The sequence below is a fragment of the Bufo bufo genome, chromosome 4 (assembly GCF_905171765.1).
Source record: "Bufo bufo chromosome 4, aBufBuf1.1, whole genome shotgun sequence".
NCBI classification, from domain to species: Eukaryota; Metazoa; Chordata; class Amphibia; order Anura; family Bufonidae; genus Bufo; species Bufo bufo.
In genome coordinates, this window is record NC_053392.1 from 19,948,442 (window position 1) to 19,969,228 (window position 20,787).

Genomic DNA, 20,787 nt, shown 5'->3' on the forward strand with positions numbered 1-20,787 from the left:
GTCAGTGGCCACAATTTCAAATAGTCTTTTGCTCATAACTGGATGAAAAGGAGCTGTTCAGTCATACTTTTCTACTCTAATGATGACACATGTTGTGCACTAAGGGGGTCATTTACTATCAGAAATACACCTATGTTTGGTGCATTTCTGGCACAGATTGGGGTGCAAAGGTTATGTGCATGACTATCTGCAACTTTTCCCCATTAACGCTAGGCATACAAGAAATGGACGTGGTATGGGCGGGGAAAGGGACATGCCAGCAGACCCGTCTCATTCATCATTTTCTAGACCTGTTTTAGGGATAGAAAACGGTCTAACTTTAATCTAGCAAGGAAGCAGACTTATATTCAGACAGGCGCTGGATGCGGCACCGGCATCTCTTCATAACTTTGGCGGATCCACCACCAGATATAGGTGTTATTAAGATCAGCCTCTAAAACGACGGTCTTATTAAATGACCCCCTAAGTTTCTATGTCATTTTGATTCACTAGAACCATCTGTTGGTAGCTTTAGTCCTGATTCCTTGTGGTACATTTTTAGAGATAAACGAATCAAATTGTAACAAACAGAATTTTCGCTAAAAATTGTCCACAAAACTAACCTGAAGCTTTTCGGGTTTGCTTCTGACAAATTGAGTAAAACAGCAAACAGCCAAAACCATGAAGCAGGAGGAGGAAGGATGCTCACATGGGAGAGAACGAGGGATGAGGGCTTGTCCTGATTTGCTCAGAGGCTGAAAAACAGCCTCATCAGTCAAGCATTAAGGCACCAGGCGGGGGGGGGGGGGGGGGGGGGATTGCCTTGTAGAAGGAGCAGAACATCAATATTTGTGGAGCTGTTAATGAGGATGGGTCTATGTAGTGTCTAATAGTGATGAGCAGCATAGACAATATTCAAATTCGATATTTCACCAATTTTTGGCCTAATATTCGCCATAAATTCGAGAATTCGTTATCTCCAGTCATTATTTTCTTGATTGCGTAAATCGGCAATGTAATATATTCGCGATAAAAATCTGCGATTAGAATATTCGCGATCAACACTAAGAGGTAGGCAACTTTCCTATTGGTTGCTAGGGATGTTGCTAATAAATTTGCGATTAGAATATTTGCTATCAACACTATTCGCAAATACGAATATATAGCACTATATTCTAAATATTCGCGAATTCTCGAAGTGGCGATATTCGCGATTAAAATTTGCAATTCGAATATTCGCGCCCAACGCTAGTGTCTAACAGAAAACAATCTTAGACAGTATATAGACAGTGTAGGGAACGAATAGAAAGAAATAATAATGTAGAATAGCAGGGACTTTGATCAGGAAATGCGTTGAGCGAGTGAGGGGCTGGGGAACAGTGATGATATAATGATACAGTTGCTACATAATCTCTTTTTAGCAGTTCTACATTACAAAACCAATCACCTGCAGGAAAAACATATTTTTCATATGATCAGTGAGACAGCTATTATGTTTTTTTTTTTTTTTTAAAAACTCTAATTTATTCCAAAATTACTGAAAAAACACGAAATTTTAATGCTACCACCACTCAATAATCTGTGTGACTGTATTAATCCTGAGACTTTTCTTGTAGGAATATTGTGAGTTTTCATTACAACTCAAAATATCTGGAAAACGTAGGAGTGCAAAGCAAAATACTTAGGTCTCATCTTTCTACAGTCATAATGTAGTAGTAGTCGAGCTGGCTTCCAAAATCAGTAACACTACTAAAGCACCAAGAGGAGGAGATTGTAAAGTGGATGGCTCACTCCTCCTCTCAGTCACCGCAGGAATAACTGCAGGTCACCTCTGAGTCTGACACCAAGCCTTGGAGCCAAGAGTCACTGCATTCTTCCTACTCCTCCTCCATGCAGCCCCAGAGAAGCCTTTCAGTTACAGTACATTATTTCTGTCTACATTGACCCTTTTAGAATGGTACCATCTCTACACAAGACTACACACTATGGCAGATAGACAAGAGTGTCTCCCTGTTGATGACTAGTGTGAGAGCAGTCAGAGTTTGGACTTCCTTGAGGACGAGGTTCAGGGAGCATAGCTGTGCTAGTGGTGGTAGAAGTGGCACCTGTTGCCAATGTGGTGGTGGTTGGGGTAGTGATAGTGACAGTGGCACCCTAAGCATATTCAGTGTATATAGCAGGGAGACAGGAGGGGAACCAAAAAGCCCAACATAGTATCACAGTTTTATGAGAGTGCGGGGAGGGTGAGGACTCTGATGATTTTGCATTGGACAGAACCTGTGAGTTGTATCGGGATGCTGAGGAGGTGAAATATCAGAGGAGGATGGCAGAGGCAACATCAGTCCAGAACCTCCTAAAGACATGCTAGAACTGCTATAGCAAATAATGATGCAAACCGATGGTATGCAAGCTAAATTGTCACCGGGTGAGCTTCCCGGCATGCACTCACTGCTTTCAGGGAGCTGATGGCGTTGGCGCCACCTATCTGGAACATAACTAGCTGACATTGTTTCTCCCAAAAAGCCAAGGCTGCTTGGTACTCTCGGTGCAGAACGTGGTGGAGAAAGTGGGCCGCTCTTTGCAATTGTTCCTGTTTTGCAGGGAGCACACCATGGTGGACACCTCGAGCAGCTGTTATGGGCAGGTACAGTACATGTCTTTAATAGTCCACTAGGTCAACGTTTTTTTTGCAGCAGCTAGGCAGCATATCACCCCAGGCACCTATTTGCCTCCTTAAGCTCCTGCTCTATAGACATCATCCCTTCCCCAACAGCAGCAAGGAAAGGCATCGCTCCCATTCTATAATTTGTGTGAAGTCCAATGTTGCCACACGGTGTTGGAGCTAATTAATCTTGTCAAGAGCAGCCAAACAGCCGATCACTTGATAAATAACATCAAGCAATAAAAATCCCACTGGCTGTCACCCCGTCAACTCCAACTAGACAAATTTATCAATGACAATGTCTGCAATATTGGGTGTTTGCTCGTTTTTTTATCTATGAGTCACTGACACTGGGGCCTGGAGAGAGTAGTACATGGTTTCTGCTCCCTCTTCCTTCCTATCTCCCAGCTTAAACTGACTACAACGTGCTAGAGGTGGAGCCAGTCCACACCCTAAGCTTCAGTCCTCACCTCTGACCACCAGGACCTCGTCCTGCTCTAGACTGCAGGGTCTAATGTCAGGGTCAATCAGCAGGAATTACATTTCTCGGCCACCAGTAATAATGTAATGCATCACAATGGACGGTCAATGATACATCTCAGTCTCATTTTTCATCTTCTGCTTTATTACATTGATAAATGTCACTATGATCGCTGAGAAGGAGGAGAAATCTGCCTTTAATGGGGGTGTATTCAGACTTAGCACCTGGGGCAGCGGATCCGGCCCTGAGTGTCTTCACCGCTGTCACCTCCAGGATTATCTGCAACTAGAGAAGGAAAAGCCGCGAGAAGAGAGAATTACTGAGGCTGATGAGCGATGTGTCCTCCGCTGTGAGGGACGGAGATGCATCCAGCCGGCCGCACATCACTTATTACACTTTGATGCACTCTGGGCTACAAGTTTTGATGCAGCATTTCAGTTTTCCTGTACAATCACTGTCCACTTTACATCTTGGAGGTAACGCATTGGGTGACACAGGTAAGCACATTGTCGAGGGTGGTGGGCATGTCCCGGGCTTCTCTGGAGAAAAAAATTGTCATTTAATTAGATTTCCCGATGTAACTATAGAAAGACTTTTCCTAAAGTAACGACACTACATATCCTGAGTGACTGGAAGAGCAACATCAATGAAACTGATATCAAGATAATGGCAGAATAGTGAGCGCAGCTCTGGAGTATAATACAGGATGTAACTCAGGATCAGTTCAGGATAAGTAATGTGATGTATGTACACAGTGACTGCACCAGCAGAATAGTGAGTGCAGCTCTGGAGGATAATACAGGATGTAACTCAGGATCAGTACAGGATAAGTAATGTAATGTATGTACACAGTGACTGCACCAGCAGAATAGTGAGTGCAGCTCTGGAGTATAATACAGGATGTAACTCAGGATCAGTACAGGATAAGTAATGTAATGTATATACACAGTGACTGCACCATCAGAATAGTGAGTGCAGCTCTGGAGGATAATACAGGATGTAACTCAGGATCAGTACAGGATAAGTAATGTATGTACACAGTGACTGCACCAGCAGAATAGTGAGTGCAGCTCTGGAGGATAATACAGGATGTAACTCAGGATCAGTACAGGATAAGTAATGTATGTACACAGTGACTGCACCAGCAGAATAGTGAGTGCAGCTCTGGAGTATAATACAGGATGTAACTCAGGATCAGTACAGGATAAGTAATGTATGTACACAGTGACTCCACCAGCAGAATAGTGAGTACAGCTCTGGAGTATAATACAGGATGTAACTCAGGATCAGAACAGGATAAGTAATGTATGTACACAGTGACTGCACCAGCAGAATAGTGAGTGCAGCTCTGGAATATATTACAGGATGTAACTCAGGATCAGTACAGGATAAGTAATGTAATGTATGTACACAGTGACTGCACCAGCAGAATAGTGAGTGCAGCTCTGGAGTATAATAAAGGATGTAACTCAGGATCAGTACAGGATAAGTAATATAATGTATATACACAGTGACTCCACCAGCAGAATAGTGAGTACAGCTCTGGAGGATAATACAGGATGTAACTCAGGATCAGTACAGGATAAGTAATGAAATGTATGTACGCATTGACTGCACCAGAAGAATAGTGAGTGCAGCTCTGGGGTATAATACAGGATGTAACTCAGGATCAGTACAGGATAAGTAATGTAATGTCTGTACACAGTGACTCCACCAGCAGAATAGTGAGTGCAGCTCTGGATCACAGAGAACCTTGTGGAGCTATCATATGACGACACCAGTGAAGCAGAATAGACCTCTGAGATGTGTTTGTCTGAAAGCAGGTTTTGGCGGATGAGGTGGAGCTGGTCAGTTACCCACCGCTCTGTCAGACTCCTGCACCAGGTGCCAAATCCTGTCTAATAATCTGCTCCATCTACTTGTTGAGTTTGGTTTCTATTGTACTCACCAATGATGGGAACCCTGCATTTTTTATTGCATCCCTGCCTGCAGCACTTCTGGTTTCCTGTACATTGTTTGTCTGAGGCGCACCGATCCGGAAGAGTTGGATTACAAAATATTTGTGGAGATGGTGGGCATCTTCCTGGTTTCTCTGTAATTAAAGATTTTGATGTGTCACAAGCTTTTCACACAGTTACGGACCTCATATCAACCAGGTTCAAAAAGTAAGAAATATCAGGTATCAGCATGCTGGTCAGGTTGTCTCTTCTCCTTCTATGGACAGAACTGTCTCCTCCAGAAGGATCCTAACTATAACCATAAAACCCAAACCTGAAGATCATGCTGTTTACATTTAGGACAGTAGACACCCCATAGCTTTGTCTATATGGCTTCCAACAACCACTGCACCCTCACCCTACTATGAAAATGCAGGTTGAATATACATGTAATTCACTGACTTTCTCTTCTCTTGGATTGTACATGGGGCCATCAAGTGCACTAGTTCTGAGCAATAGAAACATAGAATGTGTCGGCAGATAAGAACCATTTGGCCCATCTAGTCTGCCCAATATACTAAGTACTATGGATAGCCCCCGGCCCTATCTTATATGAAGGATGGCCTTATGCCTATCCCATGAATGCTTAAACTCCTCCACTGTATTTGCAGCTACCACTTCTGCACGAAGGCTATTCCATGTATCCACTACTCTTTCAGTAAAGTAATACTTCCTGATATTACTTTTAAACCTTTGCCCCTCTAATTTAAAACTGTGTCCTCTTGTGGTAGTTTTTCTTCTTTTAAATATTCTCTCCTCTTTTACCTTGTTTATTCCCTTTATGTATTTAGCAGCTTCTCTCATCTCCCCTCTGTCTCTTCTTTCTTCCAAGCTATACATGTTAAGGTCCTTTAACCTTTCCTGGTAAGTTTTATCCTGCAATCCATGTACTAGTTTAGTAGCTCTTCTCTGAACTCTCTCCAAAGTAACAATATCCTACTGGAGATATGGTCTCCAGTACTGAGCCCAATACTCCAGATGAGGTCTCACTAGTGCTCTGTAGAGCGGCATGAGCACCTCCCTCTGTCTACTAGTAATGCCTCTCCCTATACACCAAAGCATTCTGCTAGCATTTCCTGCTGCTCTATGACATTGTCTGCCTACCTTTATGTCTTCTGAAATAATGATCCCTAAATCCCTTTCCTCAGATGCTGAGGTTAGGACTGTATCACTGATATTATATTCTGCTCTTGGGTTTTTACGCCCCAGGTGCATTATCTTGCACTTATCAACATTAAATTTTAGTTGCCAGATTTTTGACCATTCCTCTAGTTTTCCTAAATCCTTTTCCATTTGGTGTATCCCTCCAGGAACATCAACCCTGTTACAAATTTTTGTGTCATCAGCAAAAAGACACACCTTACCATCGAGGCCTTCTGCAATTTCGCTGATAAAGATATTAAACAATATGGGTCCCAGAACAGACTCCTGAGGTACCCCACTGGTAACAAGACCATGGTCTGAATATACTCCATTGACTACAACCCTCTGTTGTCTGTCCCTCAGCAACTGCCTAATCCATTGAACAATATGGGAGTCCAAGCCCAAAGACTGCACTTTATTGATAAGCCTTCTATGTGGGACAGTATCAAAAGCCTTACTAAAGTCTAGATAAGTGATGTCTACTGCACCTCCTCCATCTATTATTTTAGTCACCCAATCAAAGAAATCAATAAGATTAGTTTGACATGATCTCCCTGAAGTAAACCCATGCTGTTTTTCATCTTTGGGATTTTAGATGTTCCACAATCCTCTCCTTAAGTATGGTTTCCATTAATTTCCCCACTATTGATGATATTGAGAGCAATAACACACTCTGTAAATGGAGGGGAATAAAAATATATTTTCAATGCTGGTGTTTAGGGATCAGCGGAGCGCTGGATATCCGGGTTCGATGGGTTTGGGCGAACTTCGTTTCAAAGTTCGACTCAGGTTCCGAACTTGACCCCGAACAATGAACCTCAACGAACTTTAGCTGTAAAAAGGTCATAGAAAGGGCTAGAGGGCTGCAAAAGGCTCTAAAGTGGGCTAAGAGCAGGACAATTGCCCTGCAAACAAATGTGGATAGGGAAATGACTTAAAATGACATAAAATACATACAAATAAAAAATAACAATCTTGGACCAACCATATTTCTGTGTCATGGATGCAAAAGAGATGTATTTCACCCCAACAATTAGCTATAGGTCAGACATCAGCCCTAACTCTAACAGCTAGATGAACAATAGTATTTCTGTCAGGAGTGCTGAGCCTTATTTTAGACTGCACCCAGAACCTCATTGCAGACTGCACCACTGTCCCTCACTCTAGCTGCCTCCTGCCCCTACATGAGTTAGATCAGGATGGCGTGCCACACGTGATCCAGCATTTATACAGGCCGGGTCATGTGCTGCAATACTAGGTGATGGCTTTGAAGTGCCCACAGCCTAAAAAGCTTGTTGATTTCCACAAACTTTATTCAGCATCCTAACACCAAACCCAAACACTGACTTCCATGACAAAGTTAGTGTTCGGGTGTCCGAAACCTCTATGTTCAGTATGAACCCGAACTTTACAGTTCAGGTTCGCTCATCCCTACTAATAACCCTTATCTCTAAACTACTAAGAGGTCATAAACACTTACTTAACGCACATTCTTATCAGTTAAATAAGGACTGAGCTATAATGAGTGTTCATGAGGTCAGAGATTAGAGATAAGGAGTCCCCCAGCTCCCCAACTAATGGAAAAGAGAGAAAATACAGAAGCTGCTACTAGAGCATCTCAGCTCTGTACAGAATTCTTTAATAAAGACCAATTGAAAAAACTATTTTTAGCTCAAAATACGTACAATGCAATAATAAAAATAATACCCCCGAATATGTACACAGCCTTTAAGGTTGTAGGAGAAAACAAGGAAAACCAGTGGAGTCTTGATCATGCCAAGAAAAAAATATTCATGTTATTCTTGACTGTGACGCTCAATAGACTTAAAGGAAATAGAGGAAGAGGAAGAACAACGAAGAGATGGAGACGATGACAGAGATCACGACAAAGATTTACAAGATTTTAACGGAACCAGAGCCAGGGGCTGTGTAAACTAAAGGAAAATCCCAATGCTTACCTTTTATATGTCCTCCATCTTCAGAGCCACATTCTGATCCCAGTCACATGAGTGGCGCATGAACACTAAGACAATTGATTGGCAGCAGTGGTCATGTGTATTGTGAATATGATATCAATGTGAAATTACTTCCTGTAATTTATACAACCCCCTGCTCTGAGCCAAGTTTATAAAAATCCTTCAAATTTGACTTTACACATTTTCACATATATTCACCCCCCACCCCCACCCCCAACTCCATTTTCCCAGAGTAGTACACAAGCCCTCAATGGAAAAGTGATGGCACAACTGACCCTTTAGCTTCCTTTGGGGTCTTTTTTTTGTGTCTAGTGGCATCAGTTTCACGACTGGACCTTTTACTATGCAGTCTACATTTCTCAGTGCAGCTATGGACATCAGACAGGTTCTCAGCCTGGTCATCAGTTATATCCAGCACAAGAAAGTAGCCAGACACAACTGAAATATGTGAAACAGCCATTAGATGCCATTTAAATGCCACTTCTCTATTCATCCCTTTTAGGGATGACCGTACCCGTGGAAGTTTGGGATTGCCAGTTTCGGCCGAACTTCAGGTCAAAGTTCAGGTTCGGGACCCGAACTTGACCTCAAACCTGAACCCCACTGAAGTCAATGGAGACCCGAACTTAACTTTATTATTTTCTGATATAACATGGTCAATATGGCTTTTTAGGGGTTAAAAAAACTTACCTCATCCACTTGATCCCAAAAGACCTGCGATATGCGTGGTGGGAGAGCACAGTGATGTCATTGCGCACATCGCAGGTCCTGTTCAGTGAAGCTAGAAGAAGCTGCTGTAGCACGATCAAGTGGATGAAGTGAGTTGTTTTTGTTCAACCCCTACATGGCCATATTGTTTTGCATTCTGTCTTAAGAATGCTATTATTTTCCGAAATAACCATGTTATAACAGAAAATAATAAAATCACCCGAACACCGAACTTGAACCCAGACTTCAATGACAAAGTCCGGGTTCAGGTTCAGGTCCAGGTACCCAAACCCCAAACTTCGGTACAAACCCTGACTTTGCAGTTTGGGTTTGCTCATCCCTAATCCTTGTGACTTGTCAGCATGCTTTGTAGGATTACCTGATGGTGGTGGTGGTTTGTCATGGTTGTCTGCTAATGCTCCTGCACAGCACAGAATGAGAAGAATGAGAGAGCCGGTCACCGGTGCCATATCTGCTGAGCAATGGAGATATGAACAATCTAGGTGAAGGACTCACCATTTATAGAGATGTAGAAGGAAGGGAGGAGAAGATACAGGATGAGACATACTCTTCCACAATCTTGGATTTCCTAATCTTTAGTTTAATATGAACATACCACTGTAATTATGACTGGCTGATAATTATTGCCAGGAACATCTTGTATCTTTGGTGGTGGAAGAACATTTCTATTTACATCTACAAGACAACATACATATATGAGATATAGAGAAATAATAATACTTAAAAATAAGACACCCTTTGTATGAAAAGTATTGAAAATGATGGAAAAATATAGTATTTTTCACTTATATTTCTCCAATCTCTGGCCCTGACACACAGAAGGTATTGGACAGATGTCACAAGTCACTGCAGACACCCTCTATATGAAAAGTAATGAAAATGATGGAAAAAATATATTAATTTTCACTTATATTTCTCAAATCTCTGGCCCTGACACACAGAAGGTATTGGACAGAAGTGATGAGCGGCAGGGGCAATATTAGAATTTTGCGATATTTCGCGAATATTTGGGTGAATATTTGTCATACAGATGTAGCAGCATTAGCACTCAAACTCTTAATTAAAATTTCTTAAATCATCGTGTTATCTTGAAACAAAAGCCATTGAAAAACAATTGAAGGTGTTTGCTTAGTTTAGATAACACGTCTCAGAAATCTCAGAAAGCATGAGTGTTAACTCTACTACATCTTTACATATATGAGATATGGAGAAATACGAATACTTGAATCAGCTCACCTCCATAGGTAGCACGGTGCAAGAACACAGGGCTGGATCCCAGGAAACACAATAAGTAAAGCAACGTTTTATCAGCACTCGTTATAAAATATTTAAAATGTCTTTATTATAGCTCAGGACATAGGAAGATTAAAATCATAAAGCCGACGCGTTGCGGGCAAAGACGCCCATAGTCATGGCATAAAATATAAAAGAAACAGTAGGTTTCAGTACAAAAAGAAGCAAGGCATGGGGGGAAAACAGCAAGGTACAAAACCCGACATGGAAACGTGGATTGTGCATATACAGTTGTTTTCAAAATTATTCAACTCCCACTGAAATTGAATGTTTTGGCCAGTTTGACATTGATTTTGATCATTTCAGTCATCTTGTTTACAATTAAACCAAAGATGCACTTGTAAGTCAGACAAATATAACATTTATAATGAAATAACCACAAATGTCTTTTCTGTACTCACATCATTATCAGTTTTATTCAACCCCCAAGTGACATTCAATCTTAGTACTTAGTACAACATCCTTTTCCAGTTATAACAGCTTTTAAACGTGAAGCATAGCTTGACACAAGTGTCTTGCAGCGATCTACGGGTATCTTCGCCCATTCTTCATGGGCAAAAGCCTCCAGTTCAGTCACATTCTTAGGCTTGCGCGCTGCAACTGCTTTCTTTAAGTCCCACCAGAAGTTCTCAATCGGATTTAGGTCTGGTGACTGCGATGGCCACTTCAAAATGTTCCAGCCTTTAATCTGCAACCATGCTCTAGTGGACTTGGAGGTATGCTTGGGATCATTGTCCTGTTGAAAGGTGCAACGTCTCCCAAGCCTCAGGTTTGTGACGGACTGCATCACATTTTCATCCAATATCTCCTGGTACTGAAGAGAATTCATGGTACCTTGCACACGCTGAAGCTTCCCTGTACCTGTAGAAGCAAAACAGCCCCAAAGCATGATTGACCCCCCCACCATGCTTCACAGTAGGCAAGGTGTTCTTTTCTTCATAGGCCTTGTTCTTCCTCCTCCAAACATAGCGTTGATCCATGGGCCCAAACAGTTCTAATTTTGTTTCATAAGTCCACAGAACACTATCCCAAAACTTTTGTGGTTTGTCCACATGACTTTTGGCATACTGCAGTCGACTCTTCTTATTCTTTGGAGACAGCAAGGGGGTGCGCCTGGGAGTTCTGGCATGGAGGCCTTCATTACGCAGTGTGCGCCTTATCGTCTGAGCTGAAACTTCAGTACCCACATCTGACAAATCTTTTTTCAGTTCCTCAGCAGTCACACGGGGACTTTTCTCCACTTTGCGCTTCAGATAGCGCACAGCAGTCGAAGTCAGCATCTTCTTTCTGCCACGACCAGGTAGCGTTTCAACAGTGCCCTTTGCCTTGAATTTGCGAATGATGCTTCCTATGGTGTCTCTTGGTATGTTTAACATCTTTGCAGTCTTCTTATAGCCATTGCCCTTCCTGTGAAGAGAAATCACCTCTTCTCTTGTCTTCCTGGACCATTCTCTTGACTTCACCATGTTTGTAAACACACCAGTAAATGTCTAGAAGGAGCTGAGTATCACAGTCCTTTTACATCTGCCTAATTGGTGCTTATTATGCTTGATTGCTGCTCCTTGACATCCACAGGTGTTTTCTATACCTGATCGAAAACACTTGAATGAACCTCTGTTCTTAAGAGTGGTAGTCTTTAAGGGGTTGAATAATTGTGTCAATGAAGAAATCACAAAAAAAAACATTTAATACTGTATTACAAAAACAATTGATGTCATTTTAGTTGCATTTGGTTCTTTAAAAAGTCCTTGTAAGATTTCATTCTGAACACAATTACAAATGTACACTAAATTCCCTAAAACCCTTTACAGCATTGGGGGTTGAAGAATTTGGAACACAACTGTATGAGCCATACAACATACAAGGGATTGTAACAACATGCAATTGAATGCAACAATATAATGTGAATGACGACCAATGGCAAAGAGTTAACATAAATAAGACAATAATTTTTTTAATAATATTTGGATACCGACTGCCCATACGTGGGCTTCACGGCAGAGGAGAGCCCTCCTCCAGTCTTCTCCTTGTTTAGGTCGATAAACTTTCGTGAACTTTTGTCTGTTTGGTGCATATTTACAAAGTGCTTTGCGGCACAAGACAAGTTCCTTTCTTCTGAGTTTATAATGCTGTTTATGGGTTTACCAATTCTGGTTTTTAAATGACTGTATGTGTTGTGCATCCGATATATTGAAGGTTGCATTTATTTTCTTTCCGTTATGAGTTACTATAAGGACAGGGGACGCGCTTCAAGCGCTAAGGAATTAGGGGCACGTGGATCGTAGCAAGAATACCTTAGGCCCCTTTCACACAAGCGAGTTTTCCGCACGGGTGCAATGCGTTATATGAACGTATAGCACCCGTACTGAATCCTGACCCATTCATTTCAATGGGTCTGTGTACATGAGGGTTGTTTTTCACGCATCAGTTCTGCGTTGTGGGCAAAATCGCAGCATGTTCTACATTCTACATTTTTCACGCAGCCCTGGCTCCATAGAAATAAATGGGGCTGCGTGAATAACGCATTGCATCCACAACCAAGTGGGGATGCAATGCGTTTTTCACTGATGGTTGCTAGGAGATGTTGTTTGTAAACCTTCCGTTTTTTATCACGCGCGTGAAAAACGCATCAAAACGCATTGAACAACTGAACGCAATCGCAGACAAAACTGACTGAACTTGTTTGCAAAATGGTGCAAGTTTCACTGAACGCACCCTGAATGCATCCAGACGGAATCCATATTGTTCGCGTGAAAGAGGCCTTAAAGGGATTGTCTCCATTCAGCAAATGATTTATCATGCAGAGGAAGTTAATACAAGCCACTTACTAATGTATTATGATTGTCCATTTTGCTTCCTTTGCTGGCTGGATTAATTTTTCCATCACATTATACACTGTATATTTCCATCGTTATGACCACCCTTTAATCCATAAGTGGTGGTCATGCTTGCACATTATAGGAAAAATCACCAGCCTCTCTGGTGGTCTGGTCCATGGGAATGGGCATAGACTAGTGTTTTTCTTTTTTTTCAAGCACGGCCACCGCAGCTGGATTACATTGTGGTCATCATAACCATGGAAACGAGCAGTGTATAATGTGGCGGAAAAATGAATCCAGACAGCAGAGGAGACAATATGGACAATCGATACTTGAATAATTGATTTGTAATGACTTCCTCTACACAATAAATGATATTTGCAGAAGAGAGACAGGCCCTTTATGGGCGGATCACAAGGAATTGTGTATTAATAAGAAAATACAGGATGGCAAGAGGTGTAATATTGAGGAAATGTAATCAGTATTGAGGAAGAGGGTCATGCACTTGAGTGGGTGGTTGATAATTGGTAAGATAAGGGAAATGGATGCTCTTGAAGATCTTTGTGCTACATATAGGTCAAATGGTTAAACATAGGAAGTGAAGAGTCAGGTGTACCCGTTGTAGGTAGGGACAGATAAGGTCAGTGAGCCCCTGAACTAGAACCCAGCCCGTTTTCCCTACCTACTTGCAAGCCCTAAATGGCAGAACTGCAACTGGACGATAGTCCCTACACTGGTATAAGTACAGGACAAACTAGACACACAATACAGACAACACAAAAGAAGAGTCATACAAAATGGGTCAGAAACCGAAGGGCTTCACAGTACCAAAATATGAGACAGAGAGTGGTCAGAAGACAAGCCGGGGTCAGGAACACTGAGAACAAATATCAATACAGGAAAAAGGGAACCAGCTAGAGCCAAAAACGACTATCACTAGCAATGGTGTATGGCCAGAAAGGGGTTAAAATAGAGCGCCAAGTCCCTGGATCAGAACCATATAGACCCAAGATGCGGAGCTCCATAAGTCAGTAACACTAGTACACACCAATAAAGCAGCTGAGCTAATCAGCCCACTGCTAATATCACCCAGCACATGCCGGCTGCAGGGAGAAACAGATCACTGCCCTCCTGTTCTGCAGCCCGTCTATCCCGGCACTGCCGGGATGGATTTTCTTAAATAAGGGGAGGGGTGGATATGGTTGAAAAAGCTGTAAACTGAATTCAATTAGTCAAAATTGTTCTCCATGTTTCATTGAGGCCCAAGGGTGACAGAGTATTTCATTTTTAATATACAGAACATTTCTTTCCTATTCATAATTTCGTCAGGTATTGAACATGGAACATGGATACGTCAAAGTTATGTTTCCTCACAAAACGCATTCGTTTTTTTACGGCAGAGCCAGAGAAGATTTCCGTCTAGAAGTCTAGAAAAGATTACAAAACTATCTCCAAAGAGTTTGGACTCTACCAATCCACAGACTGTATCTAAATCTAGGAAATTCATGTAGCAAGACCTTAAGTGCACAATTCATTCGAAAAAAGAATGGTTGAAAAAAGTTTTGGGAAGGCCAAGTAAAAGTCCTGACCTTAATCTAGTAGAAATATTGTGGAAGGACCTGACGGAAGCAGTTCATGGAAGGAAAACATCCAACACAGAGTTTAGGCTGTTTTTTTATAGATGAATGATCGTACATTCCTCCAAACCGATGTGCAGGACTTATCAATAATTACTGTGCACATATATGATATGAATCTCCGTATTAGCAGACTTAGTATAGCTTGCAAATTAGTTTATGTCTATTAGGAATACAGTGAAAAAAGACAATGCAACAGCACTCTGCAAACCAGATGAAGTACAATAATGCCATAGTCACAAAAAATGTTGTAGTGCAGCAGTGCCACTTCCCCCAGATGAAGCAATAGGCGAAACGCGCGTCGGGACGTTTGAGACACAGATTTTTTACAGCTATATTCATCGTATGTGGAGATTATTTAGGTCTATTACCCATTTGTAGTTTGATTCTTGGCACTTTGCTATGATCTTATGCACTTTATTTGTCAGATTGAATTATACCTTGGTGTTTATACCATCTGCAATCCCCTGTGTGGCAATTTAGCCTCATGTGCATTTTCACCTCCAACTGATTTTAATTGATATTTTATGTATTATGTACTAATAAAGATATATATTTATTACTTCCTATCCGGATTGGCCGTTGTTTGTGTTGCATATTAGGAGGATATCCGGATGATATTGGTTCTCCCCCACATGTATTGGTGTTTACACCATAGGTGGACAATGATCGTACAAGGATATTCCACCATGGGTATAGGTCACACATTGATCTACCAGACGGATTAACTATAATATTTTCCCTGTCACGGATGCAGTGGAGGTGTACCTCACACCAAAAATGGGTATATGTCACCGGCTGAACTAACAGACGGATTAACTATATTTATTTCCGTGTCACATATTGTCACGACGGGAAGTGGGGGAAACCCCCCACCGTGCGGTGTCAAAGGGTAAAAGGGGATCAGCCTGGCCAAAAGGAGTAATAAGGGAGCAGGTCACCTCCTACAGCGTCCCTCATCCTCTCCCTGACTCCTCACCGTATGAGCGGACCCCGATGGTAGGACGACTCATACTCAGGATTCCTAGAGACCCTAAGTCGCCCTGGTAATCCCTCACCAAGGAGCAGGGAAGAGACGACCTGTTCATCCCAGTCATGGAGGAACAGGAGTGTCTATCTGAGGCCAGGCTGCAAGGAGAGGGGAGCACATACAGCATATGGAGATGGCAGGTAAGCGACACCCATAAAACACTTACCTGCCACAGACACACTGACTGGAACCCGTGCACAAGTGCTGGTGTCCACACCAACATTAAAGGACACAGCACACACCACAAACCACACAGGGACCCAGGACACCATAGCTGCAATAAACATAAGACAGGGGAATGTCTAGCAAACATGACACCAAACACCACCAGACATGTAACACCAAACTAGACATACAAACACCCTGAACTTAACCCACTCCATACAAAATAGGGACAGGAAGGGAAGGAGACACCGGGATGACATTGATGACCACAAGGGAGGCCCTCACTGGACAGATGGTAAAAGCCAGGAACAGAGAACCACCAGCATACACCAAGGCTGGAGGAACCCCCCAGCTTCAAGCATCCAGCAGAGGTTAAATAGCCCAAGCAGCCACATCCACACACACACAAACCCAGTGTTCACAAAACACTAGGAAGGGAGTTAACCCTTCCAACACCAGACAGAGGAAGGAAGCCACTTAAAGGGGAAGTGCACACCACATGTTACCACCTGCAACAGAATGCGTGGCAACCATGTCACGGCAATCACCCAGAAGGCCAAGACACTGCCACCGCATGCTCTCACGGCAACACGTTGCCGCGGGCAACTGCAAGTGTGGCAACAGTGTCACAGCGCAAACCAAAGGCCGTGACATATATGCAGTGCAGGTGTACCTCACACCAAAAATGGGAATATGTCACCCACCAAACTAGACGGATTAACTATTATATTTTTGTGTCAGGGGTACAAAGATGGTGCATGAAAATAGAAAAGAACGGCTCTGGATTCAAATAGAGATCCTCTAAAACTTCTTCTTTATTAATATAAGTAATAGTACAGCAGACACATCCACCTGGTATACAAGACTTGTTGACGCGTTTAAGACACTTGGTCCTTAGTCGTAACAACATTTCATAATGAAACACTAGAATTTAAATGTACCATAATCCCTCTTCTCCCAAATCCGGGGGAAGGAAAAAGGTTACACCATTGGTTGCTTCATTAAATTAAACACCATTCACTTACACGAATCTAATCAGGTCGTAGATGTCTTTCACATTGTGCACTGGTATTTGTCCACCTTAACCCCTGGAAGTCCATGACCCTGAGGCACCCGCCACATACTCTAGGTCCTTTTAAGGTGGAGAAAATTTAGAAACCGCACAGTGTGAATTGCATGCTACTTATAAAAACATCTGGTGACAATTACTAATATGGCCTATCTCTATGTCATTGAATTTCCACCGTATAGGTATCCACATGACCAACATGGAAAGAACACGGTCCTGCCTCCTGTCTCCATGTACATTCACATCCTTCACTTGATTCCTACTACTGCTGCTCCCACCCTCCTTCAACCCAAAGAGCATTTGGAATCTGTTCTTTTGCATGGCTATATCCCTACCTCTCTGCAACATCCAATCAGGGTAGTTTCTTGCCTTTAGCCTTTTGTCTACTACATTAAATTCCTCATTAAGGGACATGGGTGAACTTCAGTTCCTTGCGGTCCGTATCAGTGTGTTTGTTACCTGAAATAGAGTGTTGTCTCCGTGCTACACCGCTGGTCCCCGATGAGCTTTATTCACCTCTTGTACTTCAGCTGTAAGAATGATTCACTGCAGACCGCCACTGACTGGTATACTGGCGCACCTGTCTAATTATGGCCTTCTCTGCTATGCCGGACCGCCAGTCCAAAGCAGACTCGGTTTTTTCAACAGAGGATCCAATTATTACCAAAGATTTGGAAGATTTTTACCCAGTAATGTCACGCACTGGTAGCATAGATATATTCCAGGAAGTACTAGAGAAGGAATTAAGACGGTTACAACAAGATACCAATGAAGTCAGGGGACTAGACAATTTGACCCGTTCTCAGATTCAGGCTGTTACGGAGCTGCAAATGTGTGATGAGATTGTGATTAAAATGGCAGACATGGGGGGGGGGGGGCGGTAGGGGTTTTGGACAGGGCGGTATATAACAAGCAAATGTTGGATATGTTATCTGATGCATCCACGTATAAAAAACTAGCAAAGGACCCAATTATAGAATTTAACAAAAGATATATGGCATTGATCCACAAAGGTCGAGATATGGGTGTATTTGATGAGACTGAATTTAGATATCTTTGCGTGGATGCACCAGTGACTCCTATCATGCATGCCCTGCCCAAGATCCACAAGGAGGTCTACCCTCCCCCTTGCGCCCAATAGTGTCGAGTATGGGATCCCTGACGGAGCGCCTGGGCCATTGGTTGGATAACATCTTACAACCATTGGTCAGGCGTACACCGGGCTTCCTAAAAGACACAGCTGATGTCTTGAGAGCCATGTACAATCTTAAATGGCAAACAAATTTTAAATGGATCACGGCAGACGTAGTGGCATTGTATCCTTCTATCCCCCACAGGGTCGCCTTATTGGCCATGGAATATCACCTTCATAAATATACAGGGTTTAATGACAGTTTCATAGATTATGCATGTGAGATTGCTGATTTCTTGTTGATACATAATTATTTTATGTTCGATGGTGTGCACTATCTCCAAATACGCGGAGTGTCAATGGGGGCTAAATTCTCGCCCTCACTGGCAAATTTGACCATTGCGTATTGGGAGGAAATATACATCTATAATTTGAGCAATCCGTTTGGTCCTGGATTGGTCTGGTACGGCAGATACATCGATGACCTGCTCATGGTATGGGCGGGCGATGTGTCTGCCGTCCCAGACCTCCAGGCCTATCTAAATGATAATGATTACAACTTACGTTTTACATGCTCAGCCAATGAATCTAGTATTAATTTTCTGGATTTGACACTCTGTGGACGCCCAAATGAGATTGTGCACACGCGAACATATAGGAAAAACATAGCAGGAAACTCAATCTTAAATGCAAAAAGTCACCACCCGCTGCATGTCATAAAGGCGATCCCTGTGGGGGAATACATATGGACCGCAAGGAACTGAAGTTCACCCATGTCCCTTAATGAGGAATTTAATGTAGTAGACAAAAGGCTAAAGGCAAGAAACTACCCTGATTGGATGTTGCAGAGAGGTAGGAATATAGCCATGCAAAAGAACAGATTCCAAATGCTCTTTGGGTCGAAGGAGGGTGGGAGCAGCAGTAGTAGGAATCAAGTGAAGGATGTGAATGGACATAGAGACAGGAGGCAGGACCGTGTTCCGATTTTGTCTATAACATATAGCAAGCAATTCAGTAAAATATGTACCATAATAAATGGGTGCTTGCCGATCCTATATGATGATATACATATAGGGTTCGGACCGCGCGTGTTATAAATAGATGGTATACGAAACAGTTTTTTTCTTTTTTTCTCCTTCTCCTTTTTGGAAAGGTACCGAGGTCTGCAGATGTCTTATTTGTAGATATCCTGCAACTTATAAAGATTATAATAGTGTAAATCCGTACGGTTATGCTGCCCTGCAGTGCACAGATTGTACTTACACGGCACTCCACCAACAACAGGCGTATCTAAGATGTCCTCCGCAGCTGGTTAGATTTTTCACGGCGAAGGTCCACGTATATACACCACCAAACAGGGCTCAACCACGGACTTAATTCCAGCACATACCAGATGAGTCTGCTAGTATTCCAGACTTCTTTTGACTAAAACTTTCTGTGGATACAAGTGGCTCCTACCATAGTGAAGCTCCGATAACTATTTTAAAAAGTTTATTAGTACATACTTACAAACATGCACTTTAAAATTTGCATTCAAAAATCCCAGTATCTTTTTCTTTGCCCGACAAAGGTTTCGCTCCTCAAGCTTCGTCAGGGGCACACATCATCTCTCCCTCCCCCTTCTTTTTTTATTTGGTAGGCTAGAGTTAATCAAGCACCTGATGTGCTACTCCAGACGCCTTCTCTTTTTTCTTCACTTAACCCTACACTTGTATCTCCTAGTTCTAAAGGGAAAAAACGCAGATCTTTAAGTCCTAAATCACATGGGACTCATTCTTCTGCCAATTTTTTTCTAATTTAAAACGGCTTGCAGGTCAAAATCTACATTCAGGCCCCCTGGTTGTAGCGTACATAATTCATATATCCACTTACTTTCTTTTTTATTAATTTTCTCTAGGAAGCTTCCTCCCCTCCAATGGTTTTGTACTAGTTCTACCCCCATAAATTTTAATCCTGCTGGGTTCTTTTGGTGATATTTTTTATAATGTGCCGAGACGCCATGGCTTTCAAGCCCCTTCTTAATATTTCTTATGTGCTCCTGCACCCGGACCTTAAGGGGTCTGATACTACGTCCTACATACTGGAAGCCACAAGGGCACTCCAGTACATATACGACCCCTTCGCTATGACATGTCATCTCTCCCACTACTTCTAATTGTTTGCCTTTTACAATACTGTTTACTATAGTACTATTTTGTAATCTTTCTGTTCTTTTTCTATTTTTACAGGCAATGCAGAAACCACACCAATTAAAACTGTTTTATATTTTTTTATTTGTATCCTCAGGTCGGTTGGCACTATGTACTAATTTGTTTTGTAAATTAGGTGCTCTTTTATAGATGACTAGTGGTTGTTCAGGAATTGCAGGTCCAAGCACTGGATAATTTTTCAGGATAGACCAGTTTCTTTTAATTGTGTTTTTTAGTTCCCCAGAACATTGTGTGAACTGGGTTATAAACGAAAAACGAAAGTCAGTAGTGTTTTTGGGTATTTTTGGATTATTTGGGGTCTCCTCTCGTTGTTCTATTGTATCTTTTATACATCTCTCCAATTTTTCACTCTCATATGCTTTTTCTAGGAAGCGTTCTTTTATTATTTTACTCTGTTCTTTGAAAATAGCTGTGTCAGTGCAGTTGCGGTGGATTCTCTGGACCTGTTCCGTGGGCACATTTTGA

The 20,787-nt window shown here is 42.2% G+C and overlaps 1 protein-coding gene across 3 annotated transcripts in view; it reads right to left on the reverse strand.

Annotated features, from left to right (window-relative positions):
- LOC120997030 (auswaprin-a-like) overlaps positions 1-20,787 on the reverse strand; it is a 133,959-nt gene that overhangs the window by 53,878 nt on the left and 59,294 nt on the right. Inside the window, exons 1-3 of one of the 3 annotated variants that reach the window (XR_005778038.1) lie at positions 9,326-9,475; positions 5,071-5,214; positions 3,246-3,661 (exon numbers count right to left, since the gene is read on the reverse strand). Coding sequence is in view for 1 of the 3 variants with exons in the window: in XM_040426941.1 (XP_040282875.1) it covers positions 9,326-9,416 (91 nt within the window). In the remaining 2 variants the exon portion in view is untranslated. Of the gene's footprint in view, positions 1-3,245; positions 3,662-5,070; positions 5,215-9,325; positions 9,476-20,787 lie in introns of those variants that run through there. The other 2 variants (XR_005778040.1, XM_040426941.1) reach the window with 2 other exon arrangements.